At 33.1% G+C, this 21223-nt stretch overlaps 1 protein-coding gene across 1 annotated transcript in view; it reads right to left on the bottom strand.

Moving 5' to 3' along the window:
* The window catches only part of LOC129223061 (cytochrome P450 3A8-like), a 367737-nt gene that overhangs the window by 31115 nt on the left and 315399 nt on the right, over nucleotides 1–21223 (bottom strand). Inside the window, exon 2 of the mRNA XM_054857625.1 lies at nucleotides 9455–9551. Within this exon, the coding sequence (XP_054713600.1) occupies nucleotides 9455–9551 (97 nt within the window). The remainder of the gene's footprint in view (nucleotides 1–9454; nucleotides 9552–21223) is intronic.

The following is a 21223-nucleotide window of genomic DNA, read 5'->3' as shown; positions in this document are numbered from 1 at the left end:
CACAAGAATACGATGTTTTTGTTAAAACGACATTAGATTCATCTTTGCAACAGGAATTTAAATTAATGACTTAAATAGAATTCTGCTGCTGTTTAAAAGTTGACTATATTTAGTTATCATGAAAATCGCTGTTCACACTCTTATCAGCGGTAACAACGTGTTTGTGCAATCCGGGGTTATCAAATTAAGTGTCAACAAAATACTATAGATACCACTACAGTGGAGGATTTATTTAAAAAAAAATCAAGTCGCTATGGTAAAACAAAACGGGCATAGCTTAAGTACTATAATGCAGCAACGCTCAACCTGCGAGCCATCAGCTGTGCATTCGGTCACAGCCATCTTAACACAAGGCCTGCGCGCTCATTCAACATGGCCGCCCGTGAAGGCGGTTTGTTTACATCTCATAATAGCTCTAAGTGAATAAAAATTTAAGATTTCTTTTTAATCCATTGAAAAAGTAAATGGTTTTCACATGAAATACTCTGATACATCTCCCATTTAAAACTTTATATCGTTTAGGATTTAATATCGACACAAATAGTTCTTAAATAGTAAATTAAACTGTATGCATATGACACATTAAAATATTACGCAACAATATACAGATAAGAAAGGAAAATGAAAATTTATTTGCATGGATATGAAGAAAATACTCTTGAAATTTAAATCCTAACGTAAAAGAAAGTACGAAATAAATTTTGCTTACTGTAAATTGTAAAATGAGTTAAGATAAACGGGAAGTGCATATTGTTATTCATAATCTAATAATAATTTTTTCCGCGAATGATTAGCAGTAGTATTGATTTTCTTTGATATAAATGTAAACAAATGAAACAATAATATAAATTGGAATTAAAAACCTATATATTTAGACATTTTTCTAACTGTTAAAGATAAAAAAAAACAGCATACATTTGAGAAATGAATCGCTATAATACCCAGTAATAATTACAAAACATCTAAACAAATGAAACAAACCAAAGAATTGATACTATATTATGACAATACTGATGCATATATTTCAGAGCAAAAAATGTATGGATTTATCATAAGTTTTTACTGGAAATCTATTTATTGTGAGTTAACTCCTTTATTTTTCTTTTACCTACTTTTTCATTACTAACTTCTCATTCTTCTTTTTTTTTTTTTTGAAAAGTTATTCAATTGTGGTGTTCGGTATACTCGATACGCCATATACTCTCAAGCATTTTTTAGACATATAGCGTATACCCTCAAGCTTCATAAATTTTCATATTATGACATGCATTTGATCACATGCACAAATTGTGCGTAATGGATTACTGGTAGTAAACGCTCAGAAAAATTGATGGGAACATCATTGTACAACAGTATTTTATAAATCGTTTGCATTACATTCGCAAAATCAGGAAAATGTTGTGAGACCAAAGTTTGTAATGATCATGTACCAGATTTCTAATGCATGGCTCGCCAATATTTGCTAAAAGCTTTAATTAATTTTCATTTGATACGAATTCCTCCTAAAAAATTTCCACAACATTTTGAAATATATTTGTACAAATAGAAGGTGCTTTAAAAGTTGAAACAGTTGGCCCTTTTAAAGAGCCGCGGTCTAATGTATCTATTAAACTGCACTCTTCAGATAATTTATGTAAAAAGTTCCTTTAAACATTAGTTACAAAAAAAAAAAATCATTGCTTAAACTGAGGGCAAAAAAGCTTCGTCACTAAAATCGAAAGTAATAAAAATATATAGCATAAAAAAAACCATACATAAAAATGTGTACCTTACAGTAATAGAATACAGTACCTTACAGTAATGGAAGCTGCTTTAAAATATAAAACAATTGGTCTTTTTAAAATGCCGCTATTTATTGTATTCTAATAGAACGCACTCTTCAGACAATTCATGCTAAAAAGTTCCTTGAAACAATATTTACAAAATATAATTATTACCCAAAGTGGGGGCTAAAAACCTTCGTCACTAAAATCGAAAGTAATGAAAATGTATAGCATGAAAAAAAACCACACATAAAAATTTGTACCTTACAGGGAAAAAATCATTAAAAAATAATTTAACTAGTATTTATTTTTTATTATCGATTCTATTTAAAAAAAAAAAGCATTGATAAACAGACTTACCTTCTTGAAAACATGTTATAGTCCAAAAATGTAGCTTCCAAACATATTCGGAAATGTTAAAACGTTAAATGTTCACTACTAAAGCATCCCAACGGTTTCTGCAGCGTTAAGCACAACAATACAAAGAAAGAGAAAAAGAACATCATTCCAAGTCTTCATTAAAAGACTGCTGAATAAACGTAAACTGAACATTCACACATACTTTTCGAATAATTATTACTTTGCTAACTAATTCCAGAGTTGTTTTGCAACGATCAGCTAGTCCACGAACGTTGTTTGAACTAAAGGGAATTTACCGCTCATCGCCTCTGCGAGGTCACGTGACATCGATTGCGCAATACAGCACGTAGGCCTGATATAAAGAAGGCTGTGATTCGGTCCGTCAAGTTTTTCGTTTGGGTCGGGGGAGGGGGGGAATAATAGTTTAAAAGACCAAAAACAAAGCACGCTTTAATAGCAAAATGAACTAAAAAATTAAAAATAATCTTTGGATGAAAAGTATATAAAGTAATTGACCAAACACTTAATTTTACTGTAATAGAAAAAAAGCGTGGGGGGCTGCCTATTTACATTTTTGCATGGATAACAAGTGTAAGAAATTTAAGACAACTGATAAGAAGCCCACCATGCTTTTTTTCTACTACAGTAAAATTAAGTGTTTGGTCAATTACTTAATATACTTGTCATCCAAAGATTATTTTTAACTTTTTAGTTCATTTTGCTACTAAAGAGTGTTTTTTTAGTTTTTTAAACTGTTATTTTATTTTTACTGTTTAGTTCATTTTGCTACAAAAGCGAGTTTTTTTAGTTTTTTAAACTATTACTTTACTTGCATCAGACATTTTGAATGCTTTCTGGTAAATTCATGTGCAAACATTGTTACACTCCGCAGCTCTGATTTGTACATTGTAAGTAATTCTAATAAGACACTGGCTATTTGTCCAAAGGAAAGATGGACCTACAAACATATCCACAAACATACAATTTAAGCTAATAAAAGCATGTTAATTAGAATAAACTAATAATTTATCATTAAAAAATATTTAATTATGGAATATTGCATTGTCATCTGGTCTGAGGTTGCATTCCAAATGTTAAAAAAATCCGATCACAAAAAGTGAGCGAAAATTGAATTGAAAGATTATAAATTTAATTTCGATGTAGACGAGATTAGTACGCACGCCCAATAATTCCCGGAGGTGGACGTCAGCGAAGACCCGCGCCTTAGACCGTTCGGCCACGAACGCTCATAAAGTGATGGAATGTACTAACAGTAATAAGCCACTAGCTCTGAGTCCAAAGGAGAGTTACTCACAAACATACAAGTGAAGCTAAAAGTGTGTTAAAAAACAATTCGCATAACATCATAACATTCGCTTGGAATTGACTATATAATCGATTCCGGTTAATAGAACCACCCATTATGAAAGGACTAGTTTGATCTTAATAACCGGCTAGTCCAACTAAGCGAACAAGACCTGTGCAGCTTGACCGAAAATGCTATACACAAAACATTTTCATCCTCTTATTATTATTATTGTGAGCTCCATATGTATGGTGAGAATACAAAGAAGAAAAATTGCTTTTTACCAAATTTTTCCATGAAAAAATTAATTAAATTTAGCGGATAATCTTTTAACACTCGTTCAGTAACGTGTTCAGACCGATACGGGTTTAGTTATTCAGTAGCTTTCAATACAATAACCAGAAGTAACTAAAAATATGAAAGTGAAAAAATAAGTGCTAAAAAGTACTAATCGGTTATCAAAAATTCCAATGAAATGTATATAAATTACTTATTTTACAATTAAATTTTTTTCCAAAAAAAATATATTATTGAACGTTTTTACAGAACTGAAGAAATTTGAAATATCACTGTAATTTTGATGTTTGCTAGAACAGTGCCGCCACGCACTGGAAGTTACGTGAACCATTTTTTCCTGCAAATATTGCTGGATTTAATTGAAAGTTTCAAGGGACCATTATTAATTTTTATTGCACGAACTGTTAAGTTCGTTGACGCACTTGAAACTCGTTTCAAACGAGCGATTTTTAGTTTTTTTTCAATTTTTTTCTCGTGTTCTTTAATCCAATTAAACGGATTTTTGGTTCCAAAAGGCGAATAATATTAGACTTAGATAATAGGATTTGTTTTGGTTATTTAAGATTTGGTCCGAATAAGCGGCTGGTCCAATTAATCGACGGTCTAATTAAGCAGATTCCACTGCATTAAAATTTTTATAACGCAAAAACTTAATAACATTATAAACATAAGAGAAATTATTATAACTTCACTTTATATATAATAGACGTTGTTTAGAGGAAATCTTTGAGTGGTAAAAGCGAATGGAATTATTTTTAACGTTTACAGCATCGTGACTGTTTTTAAAATGCCATTAAATAGTTCTGTCCCGCACAGAAAACGTAACTATTTCCAATATAACACTTTGGACAAACTTGAGATTTATTACTTCAACATCTGTATATTATACAACAACAAATCTCAGTTGCATGAAGAAAAAAAAACAATATAACTCTTGTTTTTTTCCCAAATGTAGTTCTCATTACTTCAACCTCTAAAATGGAATCCACGCTGTTATAAAATAGTGCCTATATACAAAGAAATACCTGATATTCTATTCACAGAAACAATAGCAAATAAAACAAAGTAAAGCTGAAAAAAAAAAAAAAAAAAACAAACAAATCAGCGAAGAATGGGGTCTTTTCCAAAATTTTAAAAATAATTTTTTCTGAAAGAGCATGTTTAAAAACGTAGGATCTGGCCATTTTTTAAATAATTTGCTTAAGTTTAATATTTTAAAAAAATTACTTAAATCGGTGTGTTTTAATATTTTTAACTCGCTTCTTAATTATCTTAACGTGGAAACGCTAGAAAGATGCGCCAAGGAGCAGCATTTGTGACGTCATCAAGACCACGCCTTGTTCGAAAAATTGGACATTTAAAAAAAATAATAATTAAAAAATAACTCTTAGGAAAATAAAAGTATTTTCTGGGTCCATGTTATTTCTTTTTTTTTTGCTTATTCTATCAATTTCACTGACAAAAAATACCAATTTTGACTGAAGGAAACAACCCCATTAAAGATGTAAGTAAAAGGCTTTTAAAGTAGGAAGCAATGCCCATTTGCCATTAAGATAACTTATGCGAGATAATGTTTTTTATCTTCCGATTTCATTATTAGAGAGATACGTATCAAAAAAGTACATTTAGGGTTGAGATTTTGGAATAATCGAATTATCAAAATTATTTATTTTATAGGAAAAGCTTATCTGCTGCATTAGAGTTCTAAAAAAGTGCAATAATATTACAAAGGAGTAGAATTACTCAACTGAATCTTTATGTTATATAATGGCTATTATTGTAAGGAAGATTTTTTGAAAAAAGTATTTCTTTTTTATACATCATTTTAATTCCATGATATTGAAAGTACTAAAATTCAGAAAATAAAATGGGTCTTTAAATTCATGAATATTTATGAAAATGGAAAACTGATATTAATTTATGAATTCTTTAAAGAGAAGTTTCAACCAAAAAAAGTTCATTCAAAAATACAGTCAGAAACTAAATTAGGAAACATTTTTTATTTATTGATTATAATTGACATCACATGTTATGTAAAAATTGCAGAATGAATAACTTTAGGAGTTGAACATTATAATTATGCAATAAGTTTCCGCCCTAAGCCAGGGCAGCTCCAGAAATGCATTAAATACACCACCAGCTCAGTCATTCCATCCGAAGATTGCAGTTTCGTGCTTTTTAGCACTCATCAGCCCGGAATAGGAAGGAGGCGCTGGAGGTGGAAAACCTCTTAAAGGAGCCAAAAGAGCCATACAGACTTGTAGCTAACGGTTGCGGTTGAACAGCACCATTGCCGCTGTCACTCGTCTGGTGCGCTAATTCTACATTAGCTACCAGTTTGTATGGCTCTCTTGGCTCCTTTAAGAGGTTTTCCACCTCCAGTTCAGTTACTTCCTATTTCGGGTTGATGAGTGCTAAAACGCATGAAACTGCTGCCCTCAGATGAAATGACTGAGTTGGGGTTGTATTTTATGTAACATTATTATTAATTTAGAAACTTATCAGTCCACTTTTTCCTCATATGAGTTAAAGTGACGAGGAAAAATTTTCCTTTTGTAAAATTTCGCTGTTTTGCTTGCTACTAAGGTAATCATTTGCCATAACAAGTTTTTGTGTTTTGATCAAGGCTGCGGAGTAGGAGTTGTGGAGTCGGAGTCGGACTGATTTTGAGGTAAAGGAGTCGGAGTCGGAGTAAGGAATCGAAGGTTTAAAATTTCAAGAATCGGAGTAGGAGGTTCCAAAATTCGCCGGAGTCGGAGTCGGTTATTTTCCTTCTGGCTTCGCAGCCCTGTTTTTAATGTAATATGGAAAAAATAGTTCTTTTCGTGTGACACATGCCATTAATTTTGAAATGAAGACAAAAAAAAAAAAAAAAAAAAAAAAACATGAAATAAAATAAAACCTGCTAGCTCTTCGATTTCAAAACCTACCGAGAAACATCAACACCCGTCACAATCCATAGAGAAAATTTAAAACTTCATATTTCTAGTCTGAACGTTATAATAAATAAAAACCCGGTTATACATATCATACATCCGTCAGTTCAATTTTTTACGGCAAATCATTTTTAATCTATGGGAGATACGTAGGGAGAGGGGTATAACGCATGCGAGGACGGGACACGGTACAGTGGAAAAAAAATTATTTTTTCTTAATTCAAATATTAAAAATTTCAAAAGTATGCCATATTTTAGTCAACTTGTGCAGTTCAGCAATCCGCCGGGACGTGGTTTCATTACATTGACGATAATTTCTTTCATGCTAGTTGCAATGGTTTTGTGTACCATTGGAACAAATGCTTCGATAAGTATGGTGACTATGTAGGTATGTAATCTATACCTTTGCTTCTTACATTGTATGCAATTTTGTAATTCCTGAATAAATTTTTATGCTGCATGGGCTTGTTACTTTACTTCTTGAGAGCACTCTTAATACCAAATATGTTTTGATAATATAGCTGATTTTAATGAGCCCTTTTCAATGCCCCATTGTACCTCTTGCCTTTTCCCACTGCGTCCGCATTGGGCACAGTGATTATATATGCCACTATGGGGATAATGCTAATAAAATGCAGCAAGTTATTTTATAAAAGTGTTCAACAATTGCAAAGTAGAACGTTGGATTTGTTCTCCAAACCACAAGAAGGTATTTCGGCAATATTGGAAATTGATGCTAGCACGGAACAAATTCTGAGAGAGTAAATTTTTGGCGATATAAGTTAATTTTGATGCAGAATTGGCAATATTGTGTTCTAGTTGAGAAATAAATGAAACATATATAGGGGAGGGTGACCCAAAGCGGGTAGGTTAACGAAGAACGCTAAAAAGTTGTAGTTTTTGGATTTTTATCGCAAAACTTCGGTTTTATTTCTTAGCAGTGTTCTTGAACTTCAAAATAAATAGTGATTTTTGCATTACTTTAAACCCAATATTTATTTATTGTCAAACATTACAAACACTTGAAAAACCAGCTATGCCCTATCAGGGAGCTTAAAGCGGGTAAGCCGTTCGGGTAAAGCGGGTAAGCTTAACTAAGTGTGATTTGGTACATTTGCCATCAAATATGAAGTTATGATCAAACTAATTGACTAGCTAACTGCCATTATAAAAATATATAAAAAAAAATATACTCATCCAATTTAAATTGAGTTCAATTAAGTCATTTTTTTATAAAACATAAAGAAATGACTGATTAAATGAATAGACTAACTCATGGCTATCATAAAAAACAAAGTAATACTTATCCTGCTGAAATAGAAGATCTAAGTCAGCACATGTGCCAAAACATTATGAATAAATATATGATTAAATCCCCGTTTTGATTTAATACCCGCTTTGTCTTACCTGCTTTGCCCAAAGGCAAGTGTTTTTTTTTCCATAATTATAACCTTAAATTAAAAAAAGAAACAAACAAAATGACCATCCTAGTTTGTAAGTGGATGGTGTCAGAATAACGAAATATACTTGCCGTTTAAAAGAATTAACTTGTCTTCGACTGGTCACAAGTTACATACCTTCAGTTTTTTAGATATATGTATCATTTTTCTTATTTTAAGCTTGGTTAGCCCATGCCATTTCCCTGCTGCTTCGCCGTGACTGATTGAAACTCGGGGGATGTTTGGGTAAACACGTTATACGCATACATCGCAGTTTGCACACCATGCGGCGGCATACGAATGCTTACCCGCTTTCGGCAACCTACCTGTTTGGGCCACCCTCTCCTATATTTTTAGAAAATTCAGGAATATCAGGACAAAAAGCTAAAAATTGGGACAAAATTCCTTTTTGCCAGGAATTTCAGGACTACGATCTCTGGAGTTAACATTTTTGTCCAGGTTTCACGTAATGATGAAATAATCATGTTAGACACTTAAAAATTAGATCAATTGTTTCATTTAAATAATGAGTTGCCGCCTGCCTTGTCTTGTGATCAGAAGAGTCAGAGTGCGACAGGAAGGTCCGGGTTTGAATCCCGGCCTGGGCATGAACGTACTTTTGCTCTAATAGCCTTGTATTTTCTTTGTGTGAATGTGCTGTTATGCTGTGAATGGTTGCCTACCCTATACAAGGGTTCTTATGGCATGTATGTACTGTAGAAGTCAGACTTCACATCAAATTACGGTATAGTTGGAAAAGTGAAGCATCACATCCCAAATTGCCAGTTTGGCTGGCACATGACAACAACAACAACTAATGAGTTATCCTAAATTTAAAAATATTTTTTCGATTATTCCTCTTTATTTTAACGAAGTAAGAATAAATTGTGTTAAGTTATGATTGAAGCACAATTATTTAAAAAAACTGATTTTAACCTGAATTGTAGGTTTAAAATCAAAATTATGAAACAATTGTATTTAAAACAATGGTCTGCAATAAACAGGATGGTATTGTAATTAAATGCATAAACAAACTCATTATCATCAGCAGCTCACGTAACACAATTTTGATTATTACATATTCTGTTGCAGCCCCCTTGACGTTAAATCAGAGAAGCAATTTAACGTCAGTGCACGCACTTGAGTCAAAGTTTCTAATTTTGACTCAAGTGCCGACAAAATTCGTCATTTTGTCGAGGCAGCAGTGCACACTACTTTAGTACACTTTAATTCAAAAAATATTGATAAAAATATTTTAAATTTATGCCAGTTTAAATATATGACTATGCAGACAAAATAAATTCACACAATGTAAGATAAATAAATGTTACAGCATTGAGGACTACCTCGTACCTTTAACATCAAATCCAAGACTGTTCCAAACAGTGGTAGCGGCGGAACGAAAGGAACGTTTCTTTTCTTCCAGTAATGATGGTTTCTTGTTGAATACCTAAAATTCAAAAATCAAAAATATGTACGGTTATGAATGAGTTTCGTAAGTTATATATGGTTTATTCAATTCAACTTTATAAATACTTTATTTTCATGAACTGACATTTTCATTTAATTTTCTTCGTATTTTTTTAAAATGAATATTTATTTCGGACTCAAATAAAAAAATTTAGTTTGAAAAAATTTAAAAATTCAACCAAATTTTCCAAAAAAAAAAAAAAAAAAAAAAAAACCCAACAGCAACCATAAAAAAACATCTGAATGAAAAAAAAATGAACACACAAAAACAATGTGAGATGCATACATACATGCAGTATAAAGAAAATAGAAAATGTACCCAAAACGAAAATTGCTGATTCAAATGTCTTCGAATGAAAAAAAATTCAACATACAGACTCAGTTCTTTATGGAGTTTACTTGCTATTGTTACAAAGTAGCTCACCAAGAACAAGTTTTTACTTTCTTTTACAACTAATTTCTAGAAAAAAGTATCGGAAATCGAAATTTTTGGAATTTCGAATTTTGACGGATTGGAACGTTTTGAATTGTGCTGAGTTCATTTAGAACAGTGTACAGTCATCAATATATTAACAAAGCAAAACTTTTATTTAACAAAAATTACCACAACCATTTTTTGAAAAAAAAAAAAAAAGGTTTAGCTTTAGCTTTACTGTTAAGATATTTCAACGTAAAAGTTCTTGCACAGTGCACCTACCGCAGAGGCGTAGCTAGACCCGACTTTCGGGGGGGGGGGGGTTACTTCTTCTATATATATATATATATATATATATATATATATATATATATATTAGGGTGGTCCTTATTTATATGGGAAAATTTTTTTTTTGGAATTCAACAAGTGACGCCCCTAGTTTTGTGACAATATAATAAAAAGTAATCGGTGCAAAATTTGAACTCGATCGGTCAATAATAACACGTGCCCCTAGGACGTTGAACTTTAACACTTTTGATAATTTTCTTATAAATCTTCGAGTTTTTACTTCAGACCCCGTACATCGCTTCTCCTATGTCTTCAAAATATTTTTACAGCGAGGTAGCACTAAAATTAATCTTTTTAATTACTTCATATCGTCTAAAGATTTTACTTTGAATAAGAATGAAATATTGCATTAGAAACTTTACCTTAATCGTACACTTTTCTCAATGTATCTCAGTCGTGTGCATTTTTTTCCCGATAGTCTTGGAGTGTCTGTAAAATACTAAATTGCTTTTGTGACTCATATTTGGTAAATTGATTGTGAAATTCTTCGAGTAATTGTGCTCCTCTTTCAGTTGTATCATTAACAACTTTCAGCATTTTAACGATATCTCTTCAAATTTAAATATTTTCCTTCATTTTGCCATGAATCAGGATCAAATAGGAAAACATCTTTTGGTGTTTGTAACTTATCAAACAGATAAGATTTTCTCTTGCTCTCTTAAGGGATGTACGATTGATCATAAGGTTATTTGGATTTAAATTTACTGCATCTACATAGGCTGTTAATAAATGAGCAGCATCTTTGTCCCTAATATGGCATTTGTCTAACATTGATGAAATGCGAGCAGATCTCAATAGTTGTCAAGTTTTTGCTTTGTGGTAGACCAGATGTAGAAAAAAGGTTCAACAGGTTAGGATAGATACCCATTTCGGTTACTAAATCTTGTGAATTGCAAGAGGAATTTGATGATACTAAAGGACTATGTACTGAAATAGAAGACAGTTTAAAGTATAGATTTTTACATTATTACGATCTGGATTTTTTTAAAATTTATATGATTATTATTTTAATAGATATGGAAAATAGAGTTTATTTTTATGGTAGGGTAATCGAGGAATTTTCAAAATTTAAATTATGAGAATGAATAAACATTTAAGTATATAACTAAAAAACAGCGAATTAAAATACAATTGTCATTACTTATATTTATAGCATGGAAACCTTGTGACCCTTTTGCCGCACTTATTACATACACAGAAAATTTTCTAAATTAACACCCCCAAAGCCTGGAGGAGGCAATTTGTTGGTGTCAAAAATCATTCATTAATGGTCTTTAGAATCCATTGTGTCCATCTTGGTGGAAAGAAATGTTCCCCTGCCGCTTGGTTTGAAACGAGCGCGAATAGCGTTATGCCTGTCCCAAGGCCATTGGTGTACATTTACTCTATGTAATATGTAAAATTTTACAGAATGAAAGTGAGAGAATGGTTGGTCGGGAAGTAGCAACATCTATTGAGGTTCAAAATTACTTTAAATATGAAACCTAGGAATATTTTTACATAAAAATGAGAAAATCCGCAATTTTTTCTTCAAAACTCAAAAAAGGGGGACCTAGGGGCACGTGTTAATATTCATGGATTGACTTAAAATTTTGCATGGATCATTTATTTGTATAATGGAACAAATTGAGGGGGCGTCGTATAAATTATCTACAACTTCAAAAATAAGGACCACCCTAATATATATATATATATATATATATTAGGGTGTCCCGAAAAAAAAAATTCCGTTTTTCTTAATGCAAGACCTCTCAAAATTTGCGAAATCGATCGTAAATTACAAAAATGATTTAAAAAATAGAATAAAATTATATCTTCAGGGCTCTACCGATCGTCAAAGTTTTGAAAAATTGTCATTTTTATGGCAACTGAAAAAGAAGTACTATGAATAAAGTTATAAATTTACTGTGAAATAAAAGCTCGACAGCTGAAATAAAAAGATCGTGATTCTTAATATCAACACGAACAGAAAAAAAAAAAAAAAACATATGGCGATTACTACTGTAAATGCCTATATGGGAATAACCCCCATTTCCGCAGTAGAATCGTCCACGAAGCTTTGCGCCACGTCTCGATTTGCATGCAACAATATGTTACTGACGACTTCGACTTTGTTTGGTTTCAACTTGCTAATTCCTTTTACTTGTTTCGAGGGCTTTCTTGGCTTGACTCACGGGTGTTTTCTTCGTAGCCAAAGTAATTTTAATGCTATAAAAGTACAGTTGCAATTGTTAGTGTTATATGCCGATTCTGTTAGTTTTAAGTCATGAGTTCGAGACGTAGTGAGACTACTTGTGCTATACTGGGACCCTACAAGGAACTTGATGATCGGCAGCTACCTACTGTAAAAGACGTCATAAAATTTATTTTATTTGTCAGGAGCGAACAGAAATGTATGCATAATGGAAAGGACCCTTCCAGTTCAGATATATATACAATTGTTTCTGAAAAAATCAACAGTATTTGGACAAAAGCTTCAATTCCAATCGTAACTAAGGAACGAGTAATTCAATTATTAAAATTCTATTTCGAAAAGTACGTCAATTTGAAACGATACCCCAAAAACAAACGAAGTGATAGTTTTGAAAATAAACTGAAGTGCTTTTTAGAGTCATCTGAGAAGCTCTTCGACGTTGCTGCTTGTAAGTGCCCTGTATTTGAGTCTTGCTCGTGTTTAAAACCTAAAAAAGTTCCCATCAATGAGAGAAGTTTCTTGTTGGATCAAAGAAATGACAGGAAAATGGTGATAAGTGGTGTCGATAAGAAAGAAACAGCTAGATTAATGAAACAACAGCAGAGAAAACTTGAAAGGGCAGCAAAAAAGTCTTTTACTGAAAATAACGATTCTGTCTCAGCAAATTTTGATGATGATTCGATGCGTGAATTTTCTCCAGAAACGTATCCCATAACAGAGACGAATACGGCCTCTACAGGGACACCATCAACTTCAACGACAAATAGGAATACACTGATCTTGCCAACAGTTGCTAAGGTCTGTGATAGATACGGTTTGTCGACGCGATCTGCTGCTGCTGTTGCTTCTGCAGTTTTAGCTGATGTCGGCTTGGTTTCAAAAGAAGATTTAACTCTAGTTGTTGATAAAAACAAAATCCACAGATCTGTAGCTAAAGCTCGGAAAGAAGCTTCCAAAGATATTGGAAGTATTGTTATAAAAAGCATTTACTTTGATGGACGTAAAGACAAGACTCTGATAAATAAGAAAATAGGAGCTCGTTACCATCGCAAAGAAATTTTAGAAGAGCACATCTCAATTTTAGCAGAACCCGGATCAATTTATTTGGGACACACAACGCCAAGTCGTGGCACTGCAAAGGCAATTCTAACTTCGATTACAGCTCTATTAGAAGGTCAACGCTTGAATTTAGAAGACGTGATTTGCGTTGGATGTGATGGAACTGCAATAAACACCGGTTGGAAGGGTGGCGTGATTCAATATTTAGAGGAGTATTTGGAAAGACCATTGCAATGGTGTGTGTGTATGCTTCATGCCAACGAATTACCCCTTCGTCATTTATTCTTGACCTTAGATGGTTGCACTTTGGGTCCTAAAGAATATTCCGGACCTATTGGAAAACAGTTAGCTGGTTGTGAAAATAAAATGACATTGTCTTTTTGCGCGGTGGATGGTAATTTGCCTAATTTGCCGAAAAATGTGGTTGATGAACTAAGCACGGATCAAAAATATCTTTATGAGATTTGTCAAGCTGTATCAACTGGTTTCTGTAGTCCTGAGCTGGCAAATCGCCAACCTGGAAAAATGGCGCACTCGAGATGGCTTACTTCTGCTAATCGTATACTCAGACTTTATGTAAGTACTCTTAATCCAACAGAAAATTTGCGATTACTTGTTAACTACGTGGTTAAAGTGTACGCTCCAGTTTGGTTCTTAATCAAGCAAAAGTCATCTTTTAAGGAAGCAGCCAAACATCTTTTTCAAATGATTGTGTACTCTCGATTTTTACCCGAAAACTTGAAATCTGTTGTGTATTCTGTTATCGAAAGAAATGCTTTTTTTGCGCACCCAGAAAACCTGCTGGTCAGTATGTTGTTTGATGATAGGGAGCACATTCGGGAGTTAGCATTACGAAGAATAAAAAAAGCTAGAGAGGCTGAAAGTAGCACTAAACGCAGAATATTTAAAACACCAAAAATTAACTTCTCTGCTAAAGATTATACGGAAATAATTGTCTGGCAAGAGTGTCAGGTTACAGCACCACCGGTTCTTCGACATATTTCTAACGAGAACCTTCAAATTATGGCAAAAGATAATAGCTTGGAAATCGTTGACTTTCCTTGCCACTCACAATCTGTGGAAAGATGTGTTAAACTAATAACACAGGCTTCACAAAGTGTTACTAACGCTACTTCTAGAGATGGCTTCGTTAGAACCAGGTTGCAATCTCGGGCAGAAATGCCAAATTTTGGACACAAAAATAAGTTTAAATTCTAAACTTTTGTCATTATTTATAAACTGTAAGATGTTTATTTTGTTTTCTTGTGCTTTGTTTCATTAGTTTCTTAAATAAAATGCTTTCTAAACTTTATTTTTGTATTTTTTAAATCATATCGTTTAGGTCTGTCAAAAATGTAAAATATGCAAAACTTCAAAGAGCGGTAGAGCCCTCAAGATGACACGCAATTCCATTTTTTTTACCTTTTTCGTGATCTGTGAAAAATTTCGCAAATTTTGACACCTCTTGTGATAGTGTAGCTCAAAAAATTTTTTTTTCTCATATATGGACGGGACACCCTAATATATATATATATATATATATATATATATATATATATATATATATATATATATATATATATATATATATATATATATATATATATATATATATATATATATATATATATATATATATATATGTGTGTGTGTGTGTGTGTGTGTGTGTGTAAACTTTTTTTAGTATTAAAAAAAATAAGAGGGAGATGAATCTTACATACTTTGGAATGTGGTGCCCCAAGTCCGATACTTGTGTCAAACAAAACAAAAGCAAATAAATTTTTTTATATTTTTTTAATGTTATGGAAAAGTCACCTTTTTTTCTTTTCCCTCCATTTAATTTAAAGTGAAATTTTCTAGCAACGGAGTCTTGTCAAAACCAGCCAATCCAAATCAGGGGGAAATCTAATATCTGATGAGCGTGTTCAGTTCATTTCAGTGTGACTGCTTAATTTAGAGGTTAACACATCTACAAAAGCTGGCATCCCTGAAAGCTAATAGATACTTCCATTTCCACCTGTAAAGGTAAACTGAATGTTTGACTTTCAATCTCATCGGTGGTCAGATTATAAAGCCTATTTTTACTAACTTGTTTTGCACTAAAAGTATGAAATAAAATAAAATAAAAAAAAAAACTTCTTGAATTATAACCCGCAAAAAATGAAATTGTTTTTCGTATCGTTATATTTATATGTTGCTTTTTATGTATTTACATTTGTGCTAATTCTAAAGCAGTTAATAAAATTTGAATTAAAAAAAAATAGGGAAGAAATATAGACGGTAGAAAGTTATTCGCTCAAAGCTGCATACCATCTGTTCTCCTTTTAAGTTTTCATTTTTAATTTTATTAGCTGCTTTAGAATTTACATAAATATCTATTTGAGAGAGCAACAGCAATTTTCGAGTGTAATAAACAGAAGTCTTTTTTATTTTCTACTTTTAATGCGAACCAAGCTAACAGAAATAATCTAGATTCATTTCGTTTTAAACATTTTATTCATGTAATGCTATGCAGTTTTTCTTTTGAATTAAAATAAAATCACCTTTAGAAGGGTCCGATGGGACTAATGCTGCTTTGCAGACTGAACTTTGTTTTCTTCAGACGACGTTAACTTTCTCTTTTTAGTGCAATCCTTTTCGTCATTTTAATTTTTTTTTCTTTGAGTTTAAAAAAGCTTGTTATTGGTTTTGCTCGCTTCATTATGCCGCAACTTTCACTTAGAATGTGCTATTCTAAACAGATTGTACGTTTCCAAAAGAATACGCAGTTAACACTGGCTGAAAAATCAATGTGATTGCAATGGATACTCTGGTTAGCAAAGGTTTTGACTATGACCTATGACACACACGAGACCAGACCAACAAAAACCTCTATCGTCTCGAATTCCGGTTATGCTATCATTTTCGGATTCGAAGCCCAGTGATCTTTAAAGCAGCAAACAAAAACATTTTCATCAACTCAGAAACAGAGGAGTTGTCTTCAAGAGCTGAGGAGGCAGTGGAAAAAAGGGAGAAATGCGTTCCACGAATAGGCTTTCTAGGAAGATTAACAAAAGGACACTCGTTTCGCGCACTTTCTTGGAAGAAGAGTAAAGGGGTGAAATTCAGAGGTTTGACATGTAAGATGAACTTTTCAAGTTCATGGTTAAACGTCATTCAAGTTAAAAGCCATTTCGCTCTATCTGGATTAGTACTCTTTGGTTGCTCTCTTTCTTAAAATTGCGATTCCTCAGAAAAACGAAATGATAGGAGTGAAAAGAAAGTATAAGATTTTTTCAAGTGATGAAAAAAGGAAAATCGTAGAATATTGGCCAAGTTAGATTTTCAGCAATTGCTAACCTCAAGAGGATAAATAATGAATCAAAAAAAAAAAAAAAAAAAAAAAAAAAAATCAGGGACCAAAAAACAATAAAAGACTTTTCTTGAAAAAGATATGCTTAAAGCTTCTTTTACTGTCAAAATGATTCCTTAAACTCGCAATAAAGCACTTAATAATGTAATAAAGGAATAAATTCCTAACAAAACTAATACAGAGGAATTTTAATCAAGAGCCCATATTGTCTTTGGTATCGATTTCAAATTTTCACCATCATATTCCAAATTTCTATAAAGTTTCTTAAAGCCCCCGTATCTCCAAACCTCTTTATCTCGATTTTTTTTCTTTCCTGGGAAATTGGAAATATACAAATTCGACTGCATGCAATATTCTCACTGTGCCGCTCATAAAATTAAACAAATTTAACAATTTGCAGAATCTATGACAAAGAAAGACTACATATACGTGGATGTAGCAAATCAATCTCATTTCTAAAGCAAAGTGTCAAATTTCACTCAATTGTCAAAAAGTTGTCGCAGCAGAGGGAGGCGTCTTTATACTTGAGGGTCACTCATGGAGCAGATTTTCAATGGCATGGGGGGGGGGGGGGGGAGCGAAGTGAATTTTTGACCTTTGTTGCTCAGAAAAAGTCGTTTTAATTTTTTTTTCTCTTTTTTTTTCTTTCTCTTCTCTTTTCTTTTTCTCTTTTTTTGAGACAAACGTTTTGGGGGAGGTTTTGTCCCCCCCCTTAGCTATGCCCCTGACCTACCGCATGAGCGAACTTAGTATATATTTTTTTAAAAAATGTTGCATTGGCGTAGCATATTAGTTCTTTCCTGTTAAAGAAGCACCACTGTTAAATTCTAAAAAAGCATTTGCTCTTAAATTTAATTGAAATAGCACGCAACTGTGCACTTCACTTTAAAGTGGAAGTAATTTGTAACAAACAAGGTCACTCGAGTAGATGTCCTACGAAAAACCTTTATTCATGGAAAAAATCCTCTAAATGTTTCTTTTCCTCCTTATATCTTTTTAATTTTTCTGAGTGTCAACACATTCTAAAAACTCACTGAGTTCTTTGATGATTTTTATGTCTTATGTATTTTTTGTCTCATTTTCACATTTAAAATCAAAATCTTGCATTAATTTTGATTAGAAATTATAACCGGAACGTTATGAGAGTTTTAATTAATTTTAACCGTTCGAAAAGTGGAAAATTCTTCAAGCATCATCTTTTATTAAGTTTTAATTAAATTTCCTCTTTTAATATCCGACGGTAGGTTTTTGAAACTTTTATTCATTCAGTCATGGCAAGAAATTTAATTGTTATGTTTGAAAATGTTCATTATTTCATCGAAGGAAATACTTCTTGGTACTTACGTTACGTCACAGTGCAGTCAAAGAAACCATTCACACTTTTTTTTGTTTATTACTGCACTAGAAAATAGCCCGTCAAGGTATGACGGGTGAAACGTGCTTCTTCATTTGAAGGAAGCACTTGCCTGTTTGGTGTATTTTGATAAGTGACATTTTAACCCTAACTCCAGTGGATTAAACCTAAACTCCAGCAGATAACGTTCATTATTGACCACTTTTTCGTTTCTTCATTCCCCTGAAATGACAGTCTTACCAGTAAAACAGTTAAGCTACCGGATCCAGTTCAGTCCTGTCAAAATAAAGCATTTCCCTGCATGCCAAACGTTACTAAAACATATTATCAAATTATCATGCCGCAACTCGAGTTTCAATATTGATGACGTCAGGAGTGTTACTCAATCATTGGCTGTTATATATATAAGGATTAGCAAATTACTGACAGCTGGACTGAATGAACTGAAACGACAAAATTGGTATTTGTATCAAAATTGGTGTGGTTCCAAGAAAAAAAAAATGAATTTTGACATTTTGAATTCAAATTATGTTTTTCGCAATCACGAGTGTATGTAGGCGTGTGTGTTTGTATCTGTGTGCGCGTGTGTGTGCGATGTGTATTTGTGTGGGTATGTGTGCGTGTGTATGCGTGTGTGTGTGTAGGATATGGGCGCAATCTGGAGACTGTTTTCGCCAGAGGAGCAGTATCGTGAGTCCGGTCGACGGTGGTGCTGAGAGGGATGCGAGGGGAAAATAAAATCATAGGAACATCAAAACCGTCAAGTGAGAACAAAAAGCAATGTGATTGCTCAAAAAGACAAATGTTAAGCAAACTAATACTAATCAGTGGCAGTGAGCAAAATTGCAACGTGTTTTCCTACTTTTTAAACGCTTCCAAACTTTTACACTTAACGGTGAAAAATTGTTATATAGTTCTCCCAGATGAAAAAGAGACAGCAGTCATTCTCAATTCAATATGCATAACTTATAGCATCCTGATTTCTGGAGATTTGTTCCCGCAGTTCGTTCCCAGATTCTCTTTTTACCAGGTCAGTAAAAAGAGAAGTTATCAAATTTAAACATGAAGTACAGGTTCATAAACGACATAAGGCCTAGCAAAGTGGGTTTCGTTTCAAAATTTTTCGACCTTTTTCCTAAAAATCCATTTACCGCGACCCAACACTCTAAAAACAAAAATTTTTAAAATGACGAAAAAGTACTCAAATTTGAACATATCGCGAGTCAAAATTGCTCCGACTAAGGCTGCGTTCGGAAATGATCCACCGGTTACACCGCGTGGTTAGCCCAGTGTGGTTATGACGTATTTGTAATTTCTCTAGGAATTCCGGTAGAACAGTTGCATTTCCGAACGCTCATGGTTACACCGCGGTAGTTCTATTTCTGCAGAAAACAACGCTCCATTCAAAGCGTAACTTTCGTGATGGGAAAGTCGCGTGCGTTACGATCAAAATATGAAACACGACCGGATTTTCCAACACAGACTTCGTGACGTTTGTGATTTCGCTAACCGCTTCCAGACAGCGGTGCGACAGATTGCTACCAAGTCGACCGCCAGAAAACGACCGCAGCGTTTCCGAACGCTGTTAAGTGACGTCACCGGTTCCACCGCAGGCGTTTCCGAACGCTTGCGGTGGCACCGAGGCGATCGATCCTTGTTTCCGAATGCACCCTAAGTGGTATTCAAATTTGAAACATTCAAATACTCAAATCAACATGTGTGCTTATTTTTGATTTATTTGTGCTCACTTTTGAATATGTAATAATTTCAAAATTGAGTATTATGTACTTATTTTTGAATATGAAATAATTCAGCACACTATTTGAAAATATGAGTTCTCATATTTCATGCACAAGGTTTCAAGAAAATTTGAAAGCGTGAATGTACTCATTTTTGAAAACTTCATTTTTCTCAGCGAAACCAAGGCTAAGAGCAGTATCCCTAGTCATGTTTGAAAAATGTCTATTTGAGCTTCTACCTAGTGAAACTGCTAGATTCGGTTAAGAGGAAAATTATTTTATATAGATAAACTAATAAAATTCTAAAAAAAATATTAAAAGTCAAGTTTAAAAGTAGGCTTATCAAGAGTTGAAATAGATCTACTTCGAACAAAAAGGTCAAAAGGACCCTTTTCGGCAAGTATAAAAAATCACTGAGCAATTTCTCGAACAGTTAAATTACAGTAGAGTAAGTCGGGGTAACACACCTTGCCAGGTAAATCACTCAAGCAACTGTATTTCTTGATTTCAGCAACAATGCAGCTGCGTTGACTTTTTCAAGAGTATTTCTGCATAAAGAAGTTTTACGCCACTAAAGCCATTTTGAGATAATTTTTAGAGGTAATTACAGCTTAACCGTAATGTAAAAGGTAAGAGGGACACAATTTAACGCAGTTTAAAGCATTTTACGTTTTGCTAGAGTAAAATTGGTTTCGATTTGTTGCTCATATTATGATTTGTATTAATTTACGTTAGTTTAGCTAATTTTTAATAGTTTTTTTTGAAATTACCTCAAATGGGGCGTTTAACCTGATTTAGTGTGGCGAACTGCCTGACTGCCAAGTTTATATGCCCCAAAGCTGCAACTTTGTTTTTTCACAAGAAAAATCAACTCGTAGTTTTTGGTCATTATAAATTTCAGACAGCTTCACCTGAACTTTTATCTTCAAAAAAAGTTTTTTTTTTTTACAATCACACGAATATTGTGATGCGACGAAGTCGAACATTAGTTACAACCCTATTAATGATCCAAAACGTAAACATACGTTTGAGGATAAATTGCCCTAATTTGAGAGATTTCTATTCATTTGTCTTTTCCTCAACGATACAGGGTTCATTTTGTCTTATTTATCTATGCCACTGGCTCAATGTTATTAAACAGAACAAGTAGTTAAGAGCGTTCCTGATTAACGAAAACGAACGCCAAGCGAG

This window comes from Uloborus diversus, chromosome 5 (genome assembly GCF_026930045.1).
Source record: "Uloborus diversus isolate 005 chromosome 5, Udiv.v.3.1, whole genome shotgun sequence".
Classification (NCBI taxonomy): Eukaryota; Metazoa; Arthropoda; class Arachnida; order Araneae; family Uloboridae; genus Uloborus; species Uloborus diversus.
This window is presented reverse-complemented; position numbering and strand designations above follow the sequence as displayed.